Raw genomic sequence first — 19,610 nt, forward strand, 5'->3', positions numbered from 1 at the left:
AGAAAAAAAAATACAGGTATAATGTGTCAGGAAAAATCGTCCTTTCCCTACGCTTTTCAATCGTGCGTGACACTCTTTTACGAAGTACAAGCATAGCAATTTTCTTCATAGACGAAATATTTACCCCCAAAATGCTCCCCGAAGATTCATATCCCGCCAAAATTCCTTCCTCTTCTCCTCACTGCTCACACAGTCCAAACCCTAGAAATTGAAATTGCCATTCCACATTACAGATTTCAATTCTGTTCGCGTAAATCCGGGGAAAAAAAGTAACACCTTCACTTATAAAAAATTCTCCCATCTTCCAGACTATTTTTGATTTCCAAACCCATCCCGCCATGCCACCGGAGAAAATCCCTCCGGGCAAGATCCTCCGGCTGGAGCTCGAAAACTTTAAGTCCTACAAAGGCTTCCAAATTATTGGACCGTTCTACGACTTCACAGCCATAATTGGCCCCAACGGTGCCGGCAAGTCCAACCTCATGGATGCTATTAGCTTCGTCCTGGGCGTCCGTACTGGTCAGCTCCGCGGCGCGCAGTTGAAGGACCTCATATACGCTGTTGATGACGGTGAAAAAGATCAGAGAGGTCGTAAAGCTTTTGTGCGGTTGGTTTATCGGTTGGATACCGGTTCTGAATTTCAGTTTACGCGTACAATTACTAGTGCTGGTGGTAGTGAATACCGGGTTAATGGTGAAATTGTCAACTGGAATGATTATGATAAAAAGCTAAGGGACTTTGGTATTCTTGTTAAAGCACGGAATTTTCTCGTTTTCCAGGTTGACTCCACTGCCCTTTCTTTATAGTGCTGTACTATGCTTCTGTTAATGGTATGAATTATGGGATAAACGGGAAATTTAAGTGATATTTCAGTGATTGAGACTATTTTGAAACCATATAGGAATTGTAGATATTTCAGTGCGCTTGCTGTTTTGGTTTCAATTGAAAAGAAGATTGATGCATGCTCTAGAAATAAACTTGGAAATTAGAGTGACTCAATCGGGTGAGCTAACTCTTTTACGTTTTAACTGGGATTCTGTTTCAGACATACTAATAGCTTCTACCTTGTGTCCCGTTTTTAGGAGGGGCAGTGCAATGGTGTGGGTTTCTGACCTTTCAAAGTTTTGATAGCACAAGATTATGGTTGGCCCCAAGTTTCAGTTTAAAATCATCCAATTGAGAAACAAGATATAAAGTGTTCTCCAGATTTAAATTTATAGCTGTAGATAGTGAATGAGGCTGGGTTATTGTCTAAAATGGTCAGGTCTCTAAAGTAAATGGAGGATGTTCTTGAGATTTTTTTTGGTTGCATTGTACCATTTTCAGCCTTCTAAGTTGAGCAATTAATACAGGGAGATGTGGAGTCAATAGCATCAAAAAATCCTAAAGAACTTACTGCACTGCTTGAGCAAATCTCTGGCTCTGAAGAATTTAAGAGGAAGTATGAGGAGTTGGAAGAAGAGAAAGCCAAAGCTGAAGAAAACTCAGCACTTGCTTATCAGAAGAAGAAGACGATAAAGCTCGAGGTAAAGCAGAAGAAAGAACAAAAGGAAGAGGCTGAGAAACATCTTCATTTGCAAGAGAAATTGGTATGGTTCAAGTTCGTATCAAAGTGTTTATTGTCATTGTTAGGCATTTGTCCATCGTTATGGATAAGTGCTCACGATCTTATATATTCTCAAGCTTTAGCATTCTGACCTTTTGTTTTCTTTGTTTATGTTCTGTTGTATAAGTATTTAAGTGTGCAAGGTTTATCATTTTGCTCTAATTTTGAGTTTTGTTGACTGGTATATATATATATATATATGTGTGTGTGTGTGTGTGTGTGTGTGTATGTTCAAGGTTACTTATTTTGCTTTAGTTTTACAATCTGTTATGCATTTGCTTCCCCAGCATCTAGTAAACTTATACGTGTAGCACTAAAATGTAAATCTACCTGATTTCATCACCCATAGGTCTATTTTGGTTTATATTGTCTTGCTTCTTTTTTTTTTTTTTTGTTTTTCTTTTATCAAGTGGTTCTGCAGTTGATTTTGGTCTACTCATTAAGCAGAAATCTTTCTCTAGTGATTCCGTACATGACAAATGTAATTCTTCTTTGACCAATGTAATTCTTTGCTTTTGATATATGCTTTTTTGTTCAGTGTAAGGTTAGCATCATGCTTAGTTTCTATATTACAAGTAGAGTTCGATTTCTCAAAAAGTTCTCTGCATTCATGCTTTTACAAATTTTGCATGCGATTGCTTGATACAGTTATGGTTTTAACCAGAATCTCTCTGACTATCTTCCCCGTTGGCCTAAAGAAGAAACTGTTCTATTGAACTCTTGGCATTTTTGTTGAGCACAAGTTTTCTTTTCCTTTTGCAGAAATCTTTGAAGCAAGATCATTTTCTGTGGCAATTATTGACCATTGAGAGGGATATTGAAGAGGCTAATGAGGATCTTGAAGCTGAACAGCGAAGTCGCAAAGAAATTGTTGATGAACTAGGCAATTATGAAAGTGAATTAAGCAAAAAGAAGAAAGAACAGAGTGTATATTTGAAGGAGACTGCACAATGTGAAAGGAGAATTGCTGAGAGAAAGACGAGACTTGATAAGAATGTAAATTTTACTTCGTGGGTTAAATTTGCTGTCATATGTGATTGTTTTTAGCTATTGATTTTCCTGATGCTGATGTCCTAGTGGCTTGAGAATGAAATTCGTTGCATGGTTGTCGTTTGATTTCCTGTACCTAGATTTGCTGGGTTTTACTTGCCTCTGGTTTCCAGTAGATGGGTGCACCACATCTTTAATTCATGATATACTTTTGACAATTTTTGATTTGCCTTTTCTGCATCTTACTGAGCTTGCTCAGGAGTTTGCTAGTATCTTTTGTAGGTTTGAACCATTGTATGTAGTATTTTGTTGTTTTCCTGAATTGTTGCCTAGGGTTTCTTCTTATGCCACTGAAATACGGGTTTCCTGAATTGTTTTCCTTGACATGGATTTTCTATTACAGCAACCTGAAATTCTTAAGCTAAAGGAAGAAGTCTCACGCTTAACCATGAAAATCAAGAGTACCAGTAAAGAGCTTAACAAAAAGAAAGAAGAGAAGCTCAGGCATGTGGAAGAAATGGCGAAACTTCAGAACGACTTGCAAGATCTCATCAAGCAACTGGATGACTTGCGTGAAAAGGGACAGGATGCTGGTGAAAAACTGCAATTAGCTGATAGCCAGTTGGAGACATATCATCATATGTGAGTCACTTTATATTATAGTTGAAATATCCTTTTGCACATATTTCCTGTACTGAAGACCTGTACTTTTATTAAGCGATACTTCATGTTATGTAGAATGTTGTTTACATTTATATCAGAGTCCTATCTGAATTCAGATTTTTTGAATTTAATTTAAATCATCCGAAAACAGTCGTCTTGTTGGAGTTAATGATTTTAAAATGAGCTAAACTTTCTGGAATTGTATCTAATTTTTATTCTCCAGCAAAGAGGAGGCTGGGATGAAAACTGCAAAGCTGAGGGATGAGAAGGAGGTGCTAGATAGGCAACAGCATGCTGATATTGAAGCTCAGAAGAATTTGGAAGAAAATCTTCAACAGTTGAAAAATCGAAAGCAAGAGCTTGAGGCTCAGGAGAAACAGATGCAAGCAAGATTGGTGAAAATTCTAGGTACAGTTGACAAGCAGAGGGAAGAACTTGCAAGAGTGAGAAAGGAACAGCGTGAGATGAAAGATAAACTTGATGGATCCAAGTTAGTGAGCTTCACTGTAGATATCATTCATAATGTTGAATTACTCAATTAGTTTGTCAGTGGGCCACTTTGAAAGCATTTCCAGTTTTCTATATGTGCCTCTTTTTTCAAGATTTATTTGCATGCCATTTTATCATGTTTCACTTAATTTGCATTCGCTTATGCAGACGGAAACATGAAATGTTGAAAACAAAAATTGATGAGTTAGAGCAGCAACTACGTGAGCTGAAGGCGGACAGACATGAAAATGAAAGGGATGTCAGGTTTACTCAAGCAGCTGAAACTCTGAAACGCCTCTTTCCAGGTGTTCATGGTCGCATGACTGAACTCTGCAGACCAACACAAACAAAATATAATCTTGCTGTCACTGTAGCTATGGGCAGATTTATGGATGCAGTTGTAGTTGAGGATGAGGACACAGGAAAAGAATGTATTAAGGTACCATGTGGTGGGACTGCTTAATTTTTTATCAAGCAACCTATTATCCTTTTTGTTTGAGGTTACTGATTCTTTTCATTCACTGATGTTATCCATGTCAATCTTCTATCATGTTGCTTGGTGGTTAGGATAATACATCTGTGGTGGGAAGGATATCCTGTGCAAAGTTACCCTCTGATCCTTCCTCTTTATTGTTGCCTTCCTCTCCTTTCTTATGAGAACACTTATAACCTTTTGTTGAGGGCTTGAATATGTCTCAAAGGGGTTTGGTAGACATTGAAAATAGTATCATTTGGTGATATGCTCATTACTGCTTAATGTCTGGTTCTCTATTGAACTGATGCTTCTTTCTAGGCGTTCAATATAGGGAATAATTTATCTGTAAGTTTTTAGGCCATTCCTCCTTTATAGGATAGATCATAGTTTAATGTATCTACATTAATTTAATCAAACTGAAGTTACATGTATTGGGCCAATTTCCACTATGTTGCCAGATTTGTGATGGTCCAAATGATTCTCAAGTGCCTTGTATTTGTGTTCAGTCTCTGTTTCAATTGTGTTTGATTTGATCTTTATTTACAACTTTTCTCGTGGTGACTTGTCTCTTGGATCTGTTTAATTCCTGGGATGTTGTGCCTGTTAATCTAATGTAATTGTTGACATTGGGATTTGCATTATTGTAGTTTGGTTATTTAACTTTGATCTACCATTTCAAGCTGAGCTTACCTGTTTACAGTATTGGAAGGCACAAAAGCTTCCTCCTCAGACCTTTATACCTCTCCAGTCTGTCCGTGTAAAGCCAATTATTGAGAGGTTGCGCACCTTAGGGGGGACGTCAAAGCTGGTTTTTGATGTCATAGAATATCCTTTTCGAACTCTTTTAGTTTTTCTATAATGTTGAGTTTTCTGATATTGTTTCTCATCTTGGTGAAATATCTTGTGTAGCCTGTTGCTGGATAACTTTTAAAGGTAAAATAGGATGCTGGAACATGTTAGCTTTTGTAGCTTGGGATGATCATTCTATTTTTGGTATCTGATTAATGATTTACACTGAATAATTGTCAGGATAAGAATACATCAGGGACTTATTTTAGTTTTGCTGTAAGGTTTTGTTAGGGTTCCCATCTTCCTTCCATTAGGAGACATAGAAAGATAACAGAAGAAGCATGCAGACATTCTCACCCTCAACCAAGAAGCTTAAAGGATTAGGGGGAAAAATTTGTAATCTGATTGCTGGGCCATCTGGAGCTTATTTATCTCAATTTTTGTGTTTATGGGATCTGTTGTCTCTCTCCGTTGAGATCAAACAGAATGCTTGATTCTTCAATTCTGTAATATTATATGAAATTGGACTCCAAGCACACGATTTCTGTTATTGCTTAACTATCACAAGTTTAATCCAGTATTGGAAAAGGCCATCTTATTTGCAGTTGGAAATACTTTGGTTTGTGATGACCTCAATGAAGCTAAGCGTCTCAGTTGGACAGGAGAGAGGTTCAAAGGTAAACAGCTTTTATAATTCACCAAGGAAGTATCAGATTTTCATTTATTCTAAACGCTTCTTTTTTGTTTGCAGTTGTCACTACTGATGGGATCGTTTTGACAAAATCTGGTACGATGACGGGTGGTACAAGTGGTGGAATGGAAGCACGTTCACATAAATGGGATGACAAAAAAGTTGAGGGTCTGTGGGGCTGTTTGTTAATTTCATTTATGTTATGCTAATTTATTTCTGCAATACTTGATGCTTATTTTTCTATACACAGGGTTAAAGAAGAAAAAAGAAGGTTATGAGTCAGAGATGGAAGAGCTTGGGTCAATAAGAGAAATGCAGCTGAGAGAGTCTGAAGCCTCAGGCAAAATAAGTGGACTTGAAAAGAAAATTCAGTATGCTGAAATAGAGAAGGTTGCGTAAATGATGATTATTTTTCACATGCTTAAACTAATTGTTTTTCTTGGGGATAAAAATTAATGATGATGTGGTAGCAGTTCTTTCTGGTAGTAGAACATGCAATTCATTATATGATCAAATCAAGAACAAATAAAGGTTTATGGATTAAATAGGGTTACTGTTTTTCTTTTGTTATTTTAGAGCTCATTTTGTTGGTGGACTAGATTAGGGATGGCTTATCCCATTTAAATAAGTTCTCATTGTTGGCTTTGTAATGGATTGTTTTACAAGATATCCTAGAGAGAGTTCAAAATCATAGAGGATATGGAAAAATAATACTGAAAGTGAATCTTCCTACTCTCTCAGTTCGATAATATTGCCTTATGTGTTGATCATGTTTCTCTTGCAGAACAGTATTGAGGACAAGCTTTCCAAGTTGGAGTCGGAAAAGCGAAATATTGATGAAGAAATAGGTCGTGTTATGCCTGAACTTCAGAAGGTGCTCATATTCTTCATTACCTTTTAACTTGCAAACTGCATGATGCTTGTGACGACTGATTTTTTATTACTCACTTGCAGTTGGAAAATGTGATAAATACGAGGAATATAAAAATCGTATCACTAGAGAAGAGGATTAATGATATTGTTGATCGGATCTACAAGAAATTTAGTGAGTCTGTTGGCGTGAAAAACATCCGGGAGTATGAAGAAAACCAGCTCAAGGCTGTTCAGCTAATGGCTGAACAAAAGCTTGGCTTGCTTAATCAGCAATCGAAGTTGAAGTACCAGTATGTATTCGATACTTTTCAGGCTATTGAGTCTGCCCACTTTTTTATTGTGGCTTCATCATATGTAGTCGATTTCGTTTTAAACCTCAAAAACTAATGCAACTGCTATCTACCTACAGAGGTATCAGGACATTCGAACTGCTAGTCGATTTCGTTTTAAACATCATATGTAGTCTTTCCTCTTTGGGACATTCCAATGGTTCATTTCATTCTGCATCTGATATCATTCTTTGAGCATGGTACTTGTACTAGACTAGCAAATGTCATGGATGTTTGTCTGTGCACCATCTGCTAGCCACCATTTTCTTAGGATGCCTTCCGATGTAGGCATAACGTGCATGGATGTCTGGCATTGTGTTTGATTGAAGTGGGGTGTTATTGCGCTGAGACTTTTCATTGTGCAATATGCATTGTTCATTTTCTGTATATATACCCTGGTCTTATGTTATTGTTTTTGGAATTTTCGTACAATCTTATTTGTGCAATTTCTTTACCTGTGGCTAGGTTGGAGTATGAGCAGAAGCGTGATGTTGACATACGATCACGGATTGCCAAATTGGAAGCAACACTCGGGAATTTGAGAAGTGCTTTGAAAGATGTTGAGAAAAGAGAGATTGAGTTGAAGTCTTCCATGGAGAAATCTGGAGATGAGATTGATCGTCTGAAGAAAGAAGTACTAGGTAAAGTACAAGCTGAAAATGCTAAAACGATATCATTTTTTGTCATAGGAATATTCCACCTCTGTGACTTTTTGGAAGAGTATGGCATGATTTGCCATAGATGTGTTGAATAATTATTTGCCTTGTTTGCAGAGTGGAAATCCAAATCTGAAGAGTGTGAAAAGGATGTACAGGAGTGGAAGAAAAAGATTTCTGCTGCTACAACTAGCATAAGCAAACATAATCGTCAGATAAAATCAAAGGTTTGTGATCTTCAGGTTACTGTATTATCTATCTCTGTGGACTAGCAACATGTTCATGGTAAACCATAAATTTACAATTTCCCCCCATGCCCCAATGAAGGAAAAAAAGTGTTTGGCATTTAGAAGCTCTGTGTAAAGGAAATGAATGAATTTACAGGAGGCACAGATTGAGCAGCTAAATTCGCGGAAAATAGAAATACTGGAGAAATGTGAATTGGAGCATATAAGTATTCCAACTATATCTGACCCAATGGATACTGGAGAGCCAACACATGGTCCAGTTTTTGATTTTAGCAAACTAAGTAGAGCTCAACAGCAGAATATGAATCCGTCTGAGCGTGACAAGCTTGAGGCAGAATTCACAAAAAAAATTGCTGGCTTAATGTCAGAAATTGAAAGAACAGCTCCAAATCTGAAGGCTCTTGATCAATATGAGGCCTTGCGAGAGAAGGAAAAAATCATACTAAAAGAATTTGAAGGGGCACGACAAGCAGAGTTGAGAGTAGCTAAAGAGTTCAACAATGTCAAGCAGTCCAGGTATTAATCTTCTCTGCCTGGTGTTAATGAATTTACACACTCATGATTGTACAACACTCTGTGAGTGTGTTTTTTTCTTCCTTTTCTTGCCTTGCAACTAAATTGCCATTAGATGTTTCAAGCTATTTAATCTCTGTTCGACAATAAACCGAGGAAGAATGTGGGATCTTAGTATGGCTTCTGTGTCAAAATGTAATGGAAGCAGCAGTTAAAAGAAACATAGGATCAACCATGATAAAGTGACATTTTATGCTTCGGCCAAGTGTTCTTTTGTTGTTTAGTGTTTCAACAGTGGGGAAGACTGTTATGGAACTGCAGCACAAATGCTAGCTGATCATCATTAGGAGATTGATCTCCTTTTTTGTTTGATAAGTGGAAGTTAGATCAGCAGATAATCTTTTAAGTTGGAAACCTTTAGCCAATATGATGGAAAGAAAGAACATTGTACCTAAACTCAAGTGCTGCACAAAGCGCTGGTGATTCTCTTGTTTGAAAATTTGTGCTATGAAGACCACGGAGTTTTGATTAATACTATGTGCTCATTGCAGAGTTTCTGTATGTGGTGGTCATTGTGAACCTTGAGCGCAAACAAGAGATGCGGTTTTTTTGAGAAGGAAATGAAAATTAAAACCTTGTCCTGAGATTTCCTCATGATTGAATGAAAGTTTTGGTCTTGTACCAATGTATTTTGCACCTTATAAAATGCAGGAAGCGATACAGGCAAGTGGTACACCAGTAGAGATAGATAATCTGTGAATCTTGAGGAACTCTACATGTCTAGTTTTCTTGGATGCCCTGTATGCTTGTAAAATATGAATAAAACAATCAAGATTTGCAGTTACCAAAGGTTAAAATTTTATCATTTTCCCTTTTACATTTGCATAATGTTCATTCACGTGTAAAATCTGGAGAAATGTGACGAACTATTTTAGATGGCCAAATTTTGTATGTCGAATCTGATGAACAGTGTTTGTTGGGTATAGCTGTTTGTTAGCTATAGCTGCTTATCTATATTCTTCGGTTACAGGTATGAAAAATTTATGGAGGCTTTCAATCACATCTCTGGTAATATTGACAAGATCTACAAACAACTCACAAAGAGCAATACCCACCCCCTTGGTGGGACGGCATACCTAAACTTGGATAATGAGGATGAGCCATTTTTACATGGGATAAAGTACACGACTATGCCCCCAACAAAGCGTTTTCGTGATATGGAACAACTGTCGGGGGGAGAAAAAACAGTTGCTGCACTCGCATTGCTATTCTCCATCCACAGGTAAGTTTGAACCCCTTCACCTAGTCTGGGGATCATGTTGGCTAACATCTAGTTTCTTCTGTCTGCATTTGGATACCTTCAACATTGACTGATACGACTGGATTAGTTGTGACTTGGTATAGTATATTATATATCCCTGAAATCTTTAAATTTTTTTCTCTCTGTTTTTCGTTATTTCATGTTGCTCGTATCCTGAGCTAATTTGTAGCTTTTATGCTTCGCTGTCTTCATTGAGCATAGTGGCTTTCTGCTGTCAAGTGTCAACACAAAGTTTTTTGAGTACCTCAACTAAGATGAACATGTTTTGTTTTTCTTCTGTTAACACACTTTTCATGACCAATCAAAAGTGTTGCACTTTTCATGGGTTTCCTGTTCTTGAGGTTATTGTCCTTGTATTTCCAGTTATAAAGCCTCGCCATTTTTCATTTTGGACGAAGTGGATGCTGCGTTAGATAATCTAAATGTTGCCAAGGTTGCTGGATTCATCAGATCAAAATCATGCGGAGGAGCCAGAATCAATCAGGACGCTGAGGGAGGAAGTGGTTTCCAGAGTATAGTCATTTCACTAAAAGACAGTTTTTATGACAAGGCTGAAGCTCTGGTTGGGGTTTACAGGGATTGTGAGATTGGGTGAGGCTCCTTGAACTAGTATTTAACAATTCTTTGCTCGTCTATCTCTGTATTTTTTCTGGCATGTCCACTTATCAACAAAATATTTATTCTCCAGTGGCTCGAGGACGTTGACATTTGATCTGACAAAATTCCGGGAATCCTGAGGTTCTGACTCTGAATCGCTGATTATCCTGGAATATTTTCATGTACATACAAATTGGGAACTAGAGTTTGTCAGGCGAATAGAGATGTTCATTTTGGACAGGAGAATGAAACCATGAGAAGCAGAGCAGCTGCTTTTGTATATTAATTCCCCTTTTTTTTAACTCTGATGTGCACAGCCAGTGTAAATTGGTGTACCATTTGGTGACGAGGATCTGTAAAGGAATGGAATTGCTTTAATTGTCACTCTGCAGTCTTAGGTTTTTGAACTTGTTCTCCCTCGGATTTACTGCTTTCCTATGTTCTTAACGATCATGCTCGATGCGTCCTTCGGACGTTGTTTCTGCTGGTATTCATTTAGATTTTAAATGTATCACGTAATGCTGTTTCTTGGTAGAGGTAAAAATTTTTCAATAAACAGTGAAGAAATGCTGGCCAAACCAATGATGTAAACTGATTGTCTATATCCAATGAAGGCTTTATAGCATTAACAACGGTTGGTATGTTGAAATTTGAGCAGAGGTGTGACAAGATTAAAATACGGGAGTGCGAGTTCTCTTGAATCTGGGCTGGTTGAATAATCATCACATAGAATCTGTTGCATATTATCTAATTTTAGATGATTGGCAACGCCTGGAGATTGAGCGGACATCCAGGATTTTGACATTTGATCGTTGCCCCGTAAAACTAGCTCTTCGCTCGCGCTTGATGCCTTTGGCAACCGTTCTTTCAAGCTAGTCTTCCAAATAGAATGCGTCCGTGCCAGCTCAGCAACGGCAGATTGCTTTTTACCTTAAACGGCTAACCGATTTTTAGTAATCAATTGATGACGGAGACCCCGTATTTGGTTGGCAACAACAAAATCAATCAGTTATGTTTAGTAGTTTCAAAATGAAGGCTGTTGTTTCGGCTCCTCCGTGGGAGCAGCGCAAAAGTTTGTCATTTTGGATATTACTGTCCAAAGTTTCGAGTCACCTATCTAGCTCCCCTTACCACCTCCAGTCGTTCTCGGGTCGCTCCCCAGCCACCAGTGCTCTCACGTCCTGCAGCCGGAACCCTGGCCGGCACAGGGCGTCAAAATGCCCGAGGATGAGGCCCTTTCCAAGTCAGAGGCAAGGGAGGATGGCAGCAGCCCAAATGAGTCCGAGTCATCAGAAGAAGAAATCTGCGATCAGGCCCCGCTGCCTTCACAAAATGATCAGACCTGTCAAATGAAAATGAACGCATCGCGGAAGAAATCTTTGCTCGAATTTAGGTGCAGAGTTGAAGATGCAATTCTTGGCAATTGCATTTTTGGGGCCAAAGGAAATGCTAGAACCAAAGAGAAGTCGAATAAGGACATTACCTTATGGGGCGTTCCCTTGTTACCCAGTAAAGGTCACGAGGCCACGGACATTGTCCTAATGAAATTCTTGAAAGCTAAAGATTACAAGGTCTCTGACGCGTTTGCCATGCTTTGCAAGATGATGAAATGGAGAAGGGATTTTAAGGTGGATGGAATTCTTGAAGAAAACCTGTGTCCTAAGCTGCAAAATATGTGGCGAATAGAAGGTGTGGACAAGGAAGGCCGCCCCATATGTTACCTAACTTCCAAGGATTTTTCCGACAGGGAAATGAACAAGAAACTTTTGAGGGCAGATGGGAAATTAGAGGAGTTGCTTAGGTGGAGGATTCAGTGTATTGAAAAGGGAATCCAACTGCTTAATTTTAGTCCCGGAGGGGCAAACTCTATTCTTCAGATTACAGATCTCAAGAATGCACCAGGACAAAGCATCAAAGAAATGCGGTGGTTTTGCAATAAAATGATAAAGTTGATTCATGAATATTACCCTGGGATCATGCACAAGAACGTAAGTCTATTCTATCACATTAATCATTATTCAATGTGGTGAAAGGTGTTATGGGAGTCATATTTGTCTTAGACAATAGAATGTGATTTTGGTTGTTAAACTTCGTGTGCAACAAATGCAGTTAATCATAAACCTTCCACTCTGGTACTGTGCGGTCAACGCTTTACATCTCAGGCAAATCACAGCAAAGAGCAAGAACAAGTTTATCTTTGTCAGGTCTGCGAAAGTCACAAGTACTCTTCTCAAGTAAGGAAGCTTTGCTATGAAAGCATATACAGCCTAGAATCTAGATACGTTCAATTTCAATTTCTTTCTTATCTTTTTTTTTTTTTTGTTGGGGGGGGGGGGGTGGGTTTGTACGACACTATCACTAAATATAATGTCGCTTAATTTTGCAGGTATATCAACCCAGAGAGCTTACTAGTTCAATATGGTGGCCTGAAGAGAGAGAATGACATCGAGTTTTCAGCCCTTGACAAAGTTTTAGAGCTGAACGTCCCAGCAAATACGTATGAGCATATTCAGATTCCAGTAAACGAGGTAAAGATTAAATCAAATGTTGGTTTATTTTATGCCCTTAAACGAAAACATGAGTTTTGATTAGGTGACTCGGAACAAACATGTTAGGCGACTAATATGTCCTGTTTTCAATTTTTGTGGGGGGCGCAAAGCAGGCTGAAAGGATAGTAACTTGGGATGTGGCCATCACAGGTCATGATGCTACCTACAAAGAAGAATTCATCCCAATCGATGATTGTTCATACAAGGTATTGCTTCAAAAGGAGAAGAAAATGGGAGAGGTTGTTAGGAATTCTTTTTACATCAGAGAACCAGGGAACATAGTAATTACCATTGCAAACGGGACATTCAAGAAGAAAAAGGTTTTTTATAGGTACAACAGTAAACCCTGTCAGCCCTTGTATAAGCTCACAACATGAGCATATATTTCTTGCTTGTACATCTCTCTCTCTCTCTCTCTTTTCATCCCTTTCCGATTTGTGTGTGTGTATATATATATATATATATATTCGTCTAAATCCTTATTACTTTCAACAATTGATGATGAATTAAACTTATGTTGCACAAAATTGCTCTCTTCACATTAGCTTTTGCTTTGCTTTTTTTTTTTTTTTTTTTTTTCCACTCTCTAAGTTATATGAATGTGTTTCTTTCCACTCTCTAATTTATTGGCAGCTGGAGTCTTGACATCTCTTAGAACGCGCCTTATTAACTCCGCAAATCTTACTTGTTCTTTGTTGCCATCCTTATTTTGTGTTATAATTGTTGAGCTTGGCTTACCATTATAGTCCCGATTATCAAACTGACGGATTACGGCTTTATTCATTCAAACAGCCTTATTATTGATTTATATACAAAATTAAATAATTTTTATTACGACGATTTTTTGTGGTGGCAGAAGCACACTAGAATAAGAAGCCATCTACTAGTATTATCTTAGATGCAAACAGAGATGCACCTCCTCATGCAAGAGGAGTTCTTAAGGGATAAATATATCATATTAGTATATCATATATATATATATATATATATATATATATATATATATATATATATGAGGTGTAAGCCATGAGAGCTTAGTTGCCATGCAGTGGAGCATGATGGCACAACCTATTGCATATGTGTCAGTCCATTGCAAACCAAACACCTTTTCTCCTCCTATGAATCCCATTACTCCCCATTTGCCACCCTCACGTCAGCCCAAAGGTGCCATTTCCCTAATGCCCCCTTAGCCTCTTTATCTGCGGTACAACTGCATACTGGTAAGTTTTCCTTCTTGTCTCTTTTCTTGGGTTTTCTTTGCCTTTTCCATGGCTGCTTCAGTCAGCACTCAGCAGCAGCAAGGCCGGTGCCGAATCCTAAGAATCAATCCCCAACAACCCAGTGGCAAAATCCAAGCAGAAGCTGGAGTAACGGAGTTCGATGACCATAATGACGTTCAGTTCCAATGTGCTGGAGTGGCGGTGCTTCGTCACACCATCAAACCCAGAGGGTTCCTCTTGCCTTCTTATACTAATGCTCCCCTACTTGCCTATGTGGCCTGAGGTAGGTTCCATGCAATTTATTTTAGTACCATCCACGTTCAGCTCGTGATTTTAGTCTACTATCATAATTTTTGTAAAGACAATCACATTCATTCATTATTAGTCAATGGCTGTGATGATGAATCCGGACGCAGGCAGGGGATTTTTGCGGGCCTGCGATACCTGGATGTGCCGAAACATTCCAGTCATCCCAATCTCAGTTTGATAGGACATAGAGGTTCCAAGACCGGCATCAGAAGATCGGACAGTGCAGACAGGGTGACATTCTTGCACTCCCAGCCGGGGCAGCTCACTGGGCCTACAATGAGGGAGATCAAGACCTTGTTCTGGTTGTGCTGCAAGACACCACAAACGCAGTCAACCAACTTGACACAGAGCGCAGGGTCAGGAATTCAAACTGATTTCATGTGTGTTAAAGGTGTTAAGTTTCTTCTTGATCCATCTTTGCTTAGAAAAGCTAGCTGTTAACCTAATCTAATATAATGACTGACAGAGATTGCCGGGAACCCGGAAGGCCAAAGCCAGGAACAGCAACAAGGGCAACAAGGGTGGGAAGTGCAATGGGGCAAGAATATTTTCAGGGGATTCGATGTCAAGACTTTATCCGAGGCATTTAATGCCAACAAAGAAACAGCAAGAAAACTTCAATCTGAAGATGATCAAAGGGGCCACATTGTTGAAGTTGATCAAGGCCTTCATGTGCTAAGGCCTCCAACTACACAAGAACAAGAAGTGGGACAAGGGCAAGGCTACAATGGCTTGGAAGAAACCATTTGCACCGCCAGGCTCAGGGAGATCATCGACAACCCCTCCCGCACGGACATCTACAACCCACAGGCCACAAGCCGGACGCTTCCACACAGTCAATAGCCTAAACCTCCCCATTCTCAGCTTCTTCAGACTCAGCGCTGAAAGGGGAGGCCTCTACAAGGTACGCACGTAAGAGATGAAACATGTAGAAAACCATGAATGAATTGATAACTAGACGAGTCGTTTTGGTGATGCATGAGGATGTAGAAAAGCATGAATTAATGCTCCCTTCCTTAATCTTTAAATAAATTCTGTATATGTTCATTTTTATTCATTTGGGGTGGCAGAATGCTGTATTTGCGCCGCATTGGTATGTGAACGCGAACGGGGTGATGTACGTGACAAGAGGCGAGGGCAGGGTGCAAATAGTGGACCACAGGGGGCAGTGCGTTTTGGACGAGCAGCTGAGCGAGGGACAGGTGGTGGTGGTTCCGATGAACTATGCGGTTGTGAAGCAAGCTGGGAATAATCAAGGATTTGAGTGGGTTGGGTTCAATACCAATGACAACGCCATGATCAACACCATCGCCGGGCGCTCTTCCACTTTCCGGGGTTTACCCACATCCGTGGTCGCCAATGCATTGCAAATTTCGGAAGATGAAGCACGACAGCTCAAGTTTAACAGGGTGGAAACCATGATCTTCAGCTCTGATTCTAGGTTCTAGGATATCTAGGTTCGGGAGGGAGAGATCAATTAGATAATAATAATAATAATAGCATGTTCCGTCTTTGCTTTGATCTGAGAGTACCTTAAAAAAAAAAAGGGTCGGTAGTGCTTGAGTTGATGCACTGGTTACGTTGAGGCCTGAGGGGATCCAAGAATAAATATGACACGAACTAAAATTGATCATATTATGTGCTCATTAGTAGCATTACTTAAAAATGAAAAGAAGCAACTTCATCAGGGTAACTTTTTTTTAGCTTAATTCCTCGTGGTAATTAATTACACATGATTGTTTAAGTTTTCTGAAACAAAAAATTTTCCCAAGTAAACCAACTCAACTTTTTAACTTGTGGAGAGGAGAATAGGGATAAATCGTGTGAAGCTAGCATTTATTTGCTTACCAAATACTACTACAAGGGTTACTATTTTCCCTCACTCACAACATTGGTTGTTATTTTCTTTCTTCTTCTTTTTTCTTTTAAAAAATTAAAGACAAGTAAAGAAAAATACTACTTCACCTTAGTGGGGGGGGGGGGGGGGGTAGTGGGAAAATGCGATTAGGGAAGTAAAAACATTCTCTTTAATCACTTCAAATGTCCTCCCTACGAGTTTAGCTTATTGTTCTTTATAATCACTTTCTATAATCAGTTTTTGCTAGATTTAATGCAAACAAAAAGAAAAGGTAGTATTTGAGTAAAATACCCCTTTAAACAGCCGTCTCTTTTTTTTTTTTGGTGAAGGAAACAGCCGTCATTGAAAAGCAAAGGTGAACGCTACTAACTTTACTAGTGTGTTGTTTACCGAAAAAGTAAAAAAAAAAGAGATAACAGAGTCCAGCATGGGTCCTTTTTGTCCTTAGACGGAATTACCCTTCCGTGATTGAAAGAAGTGATAATTGCAGAGACCTCCCCTGAGGTTTCTGACAGTTGCACTCAACTCCCTTAAGGTTTGGAAAATAACATTAACCTCTCATGAACTTAATATTTTGATAGCAACTTCAGCTCATGTTAGAGTAAATATCATTAAAAACGTCTTTTAGAAAGTGAGATAATAATTTTGTTCCATTTGTACCATTTTTACCTCTTGTGAGGTAGTATTAATAAAAGAATGAAAAATATTAAGAGATAGAAATAATTAGTGAAACTCAAATGATATATGTGCAAAGAAAACAATGGCAACAGTAAAATTTGGAAGAAATAACAAACATATGTTCAGAAAATATGAGATTCTAAAACATATAAAGAGACTCTTGATCAAGTAAAAATATTTACCTTTGATCAATATAAGAGAGCTTGTTATTGTCATACTTTATAGTATATCGATCTCACACTATTTATAATATTTCATACACAACTATGTTCTTTTATGATTGACACAGCAATTTCATCATACTATAACTAACGCCATAATTTAATGTATTAAGTTGAGACGATAAAGGATTAGTTATCTATCATCTTTTGATTGCTATAAATTTTAAACAGAAAAATCTTCAAATTTTGTATTGATTTTTGTTTTCTTTCTCCTTTTGTTTCATGAATGCATAAGATGAAATAAACCCAACCAAAATTACCAAAACTTATTCTTTTATGAAGTCTTATCTGGAGATTTCTTTCTTCTACATTTTCTTGCTTCTACTTCTCTTCTATGTAAAATATATATATATATATATATATATATGATTTGCATTGTTCTCTCAAGTGCTATTCATCACAAATGGCACAATGTTGGAGTATCAAAATTGTACCATTTTGTAAATGCACTTACAGTGCCTAATAAAACAAAAAAATAACTGTTAAATTTTTTTAATTAGTTATGTTAGATTTATTTATTGTCCTAATTTTTTTGCCTCAAATTTGTTTACTAACAACATTAAACTCGTAGGATATATAAGTAAATTTATCCTATCTTATGTCAACTATAAGCTCTAAATTCATGATATGGGAGGTTGGTACTATTTTTTAAATTTTAAGAGAGGTGATTGCAATTATCAGAAACTTCAAAAGGGAGGTTTCTATAATTATCCCTTGAAAGAAAAATGCCCGGAGAAAGGAAAGGATGGAAACGTCCACAAAAAAATGAAAATGTCAGTCCGAAGACAAAAAGACAGCGGCATCTGAGTTCGAAAAAGTATAGGGGGAGCAAGACACAGCGGTAGTGGCAGTACATATACTATCATATACTACTATGATATACCACACATTCAGTATCCACTGTGTAAGACCCAACGTGCTCCTCTTCCCAAAGTGGTCGGTCCCGTTACCGGTGCGGTAACCATTCCCCCTTTCCCCTTTCTAGTTTCTGCCCGGATCTCAAATGGAGCACTAGTTTGTTTCTGCCCAGATCCAAAAACTCAAATTTATATATAAGTATTTCCCCACTCGGTGTTGCATGGAAAACCCAACAACTTAGATGCGCAAGTAGAGCTAGGATTTTTTTTTTAATCAGTTCCGAGATGGTGACATTATTGTTGGTTTGTTGTTTGAGTCGTCGACTTCTTGTTTCCTCTCTCATCGTTTGCTTCTTGGCGGCGGCGGCTGCGGCATCAGCAGCAGCAGCAGCAGCAACAGCTCCAGGGTTTGTCTTCGCCAGAGCCAGAGGAAAATGCACTCCTCAGTAAGTTGAAGTTCACGGACCTCACCTCTCCTTTATCACTACTTTTTTTTTTTTTTACTATTTCTATTGCGGCATCGGTAGGTAGTGTTCTTTTTCTTTTATGAACACAAATTTTGTATTCTAATTTTCATTTTGGGTATTTATTATTATTATTTCATTTGCATCATTATTCACGACTATCAACAAGAAAAACTAATCATCAGGGGAGAATGGAGGTAGATATGGGACGAGACGTTGTACCTAAAATAATTATATATGTTTTTTGGGGCAGATACTGGAGCAGCAGAGCGGAGTCGTGGCCGAAAATGGTTCCCCAGATGTCTACGGTATCAAATGTATTTGGTTCCAGGGCCTTCGAGAGATTCAGGTACGATCTGACGCTATTAGAAGCAGCATCCAGAAGCGACGACTTGGGCAACGCTTTTGCTGGGTTGGTCAAGGAGTCCACCGCCGCACTCCTCAACTCCTATGCCCGGAAGGGCTATCCCTACTCCGCTTGGGAGATCAAGACTTTGGTGATCCAGGCTTTGGTCTCCAAACAGGCCGCTGCCCTTCAAGCTCAACGCTTTCGCCATGCCAATCAAGCTTGTAACCACCTTCATTTCTAGTTCTCCCGTTTTGATCCTGAATTTTTGTGTCTCTCTCTCAAGTATTCTATTCTTTTCTGTGGATCCCTATATATATCTTTCTTTCGTGGTTTGTGTGTGTGTGTGTGTGTGTGTGTGACAAATGATTTTGCTCAGCTTATTTCTCTCCTTGTCTGCGAACCCATAATTAATTGATTGATCAACGCTTTGGTACGGCTGCAAAACGTTACGTATCTAGGTAATGAGACCCTTTAATTAACAAGGCCTGCGATTTCCAATTCTCGAGGAGCGATGATAAACCGCAAGTTCTCAAGCGCTATCCTATCTCCGCCCATTTTCTTTGGAGTGGATTTATTGTTCCATGGACTCGCATGATTTTTTTTTTTTTTTTTTTTTTGGGGCTTGCGTCTCTGAGTTAGCATACCTGAGGATACAAAACAAAGGGCCTGTTTGGAACCTAAATTTTTTGAGAGTTTGTCTAAAACTTTACTGTAGTGCACTGTAGAAGTTTTTGAAAAAATTTTAAAAGTTTTTGTACAGTGAAAAATTTTGTAGAAGTTTTTGTAAGGTGAAAAACTTTTTTTTCATTTTCTTTTTTTTATCTTTCATTTTCTTTTTCTCTTTCTCTTTCTTTTTCTTTCTTTT

The 19,610-nt window shown here is 38.4% G+C and overlaps 3 protein-coding genes and 1 pseudogene across 3 annotated transcripts; all 4 read left to right on the top strand.

The window, feature by feature from the left end:
* Positions 1 to 16: 16 nt before the first annotated feature.
* On the top strand, positions 17 to 10,647 carry LOC113715082 (structural maintenance of chromosomes protein 1). The gene is made up of 18 exons (XM_072082497.1): positions 17 to 779; positions 1,353 to 1,589; positions 2,369 to 2,602; positions 3,000 to 3,238; positions 3,483 to 3,749; positions 3,917 to 4,187; positions 4,924 to 5,047; positions 5,579 to 5,689; positions 5,764 to 5,871; positions 5,954 to 6,093; positions 6,488 to 6,577; positions 6,658 to 6,866; positions 7,371 to 7,546; positions 7,679 to 7,788; positions 7,946 to 8,325; positions 9,353 to 9,604; positions 10,007 to 10,234; positions 10,332 to 10,647. The coding sequence occupies exons 1-18, from the start codon at positions 339 to 341 to the stop codon at positions 10,378 to 10,380; spliced, it is 3,666 nt and encodes a 1,221-aa protein (XP_071938598.1). The 5' UTR covers positions 17 to 338; the 3' UTR covers positions 10,381 to 10,647.
* A 486-nt stretch (positions 10,648 to 11,133) lies between these two features.
* LOC113715089 (patellin-4) lies at positions 11,134 to 13,316 on the top strand. Its single transcript, XM_027239257.2, has 4 exons — positions 11,134 to 12,228; positions 12,350 to 12,474; positions 12,627 to 12,768; positions 12,903 to 13,316. Exons 1-4 carry the CDS (start codon positions 11,458 to 11,460, stop codon positions 13,164 to 13,166), a joined length of 1,302 nt encoding a protein of 433 aa, XP_027095058.2. The 5' UTR covers positions 11,134 to 11,457; the 3' UTR covers positions 13,167 to 13,316.
* Positions 13,317 to 14,398: 1,082 nt separating this feature from the next.
* Positions 14,399 to 15,951, top strand: LOC113696181 (prunin 1 Pru du 6-like; annotated as a pseudogene).
* A 1,892-nt stretch (positions 15,952 to 17,843) lies between these two features.
* LOC113715097 (uncharacterized) lies at positions 17,844 to 19,077 on the top strand. The gene is made up of 2 exons (XM_027239269.2): positions 17,844 to 18,378; positions 18,650 to 19,077. The coding sequence occupies exons 1-2, from the start codon at positions 18,218 to 18,220 to the stop codon at positions 18,984 to 18,986; spliced, it is 498 nt and encodes a 165-aa protein (XP_027095070.1). The 5' UTR covers positions 17,844 to 18,217; the 3' UTR covers positions 18,987 to 19,077.
* Positions 19,078 to 19,610: the final 533 nt, after the last annotated feature.

Source organism: Coffea arabica, chromosome 1c (genome assembly GCF_036785885.1).
Source record: "Coffea arabica cultivar ET-39 chromosome 1c, Coffea Arabica ET-39 HiFi, whole genome shotgun sequence".
Classification (NCBI taxonomy): Eukaryota; Viridiplantae; Streptophyta; class Magnoliopsida; order Gentianales; family Rubiaceae; genus Coffea; species Coffea arabica.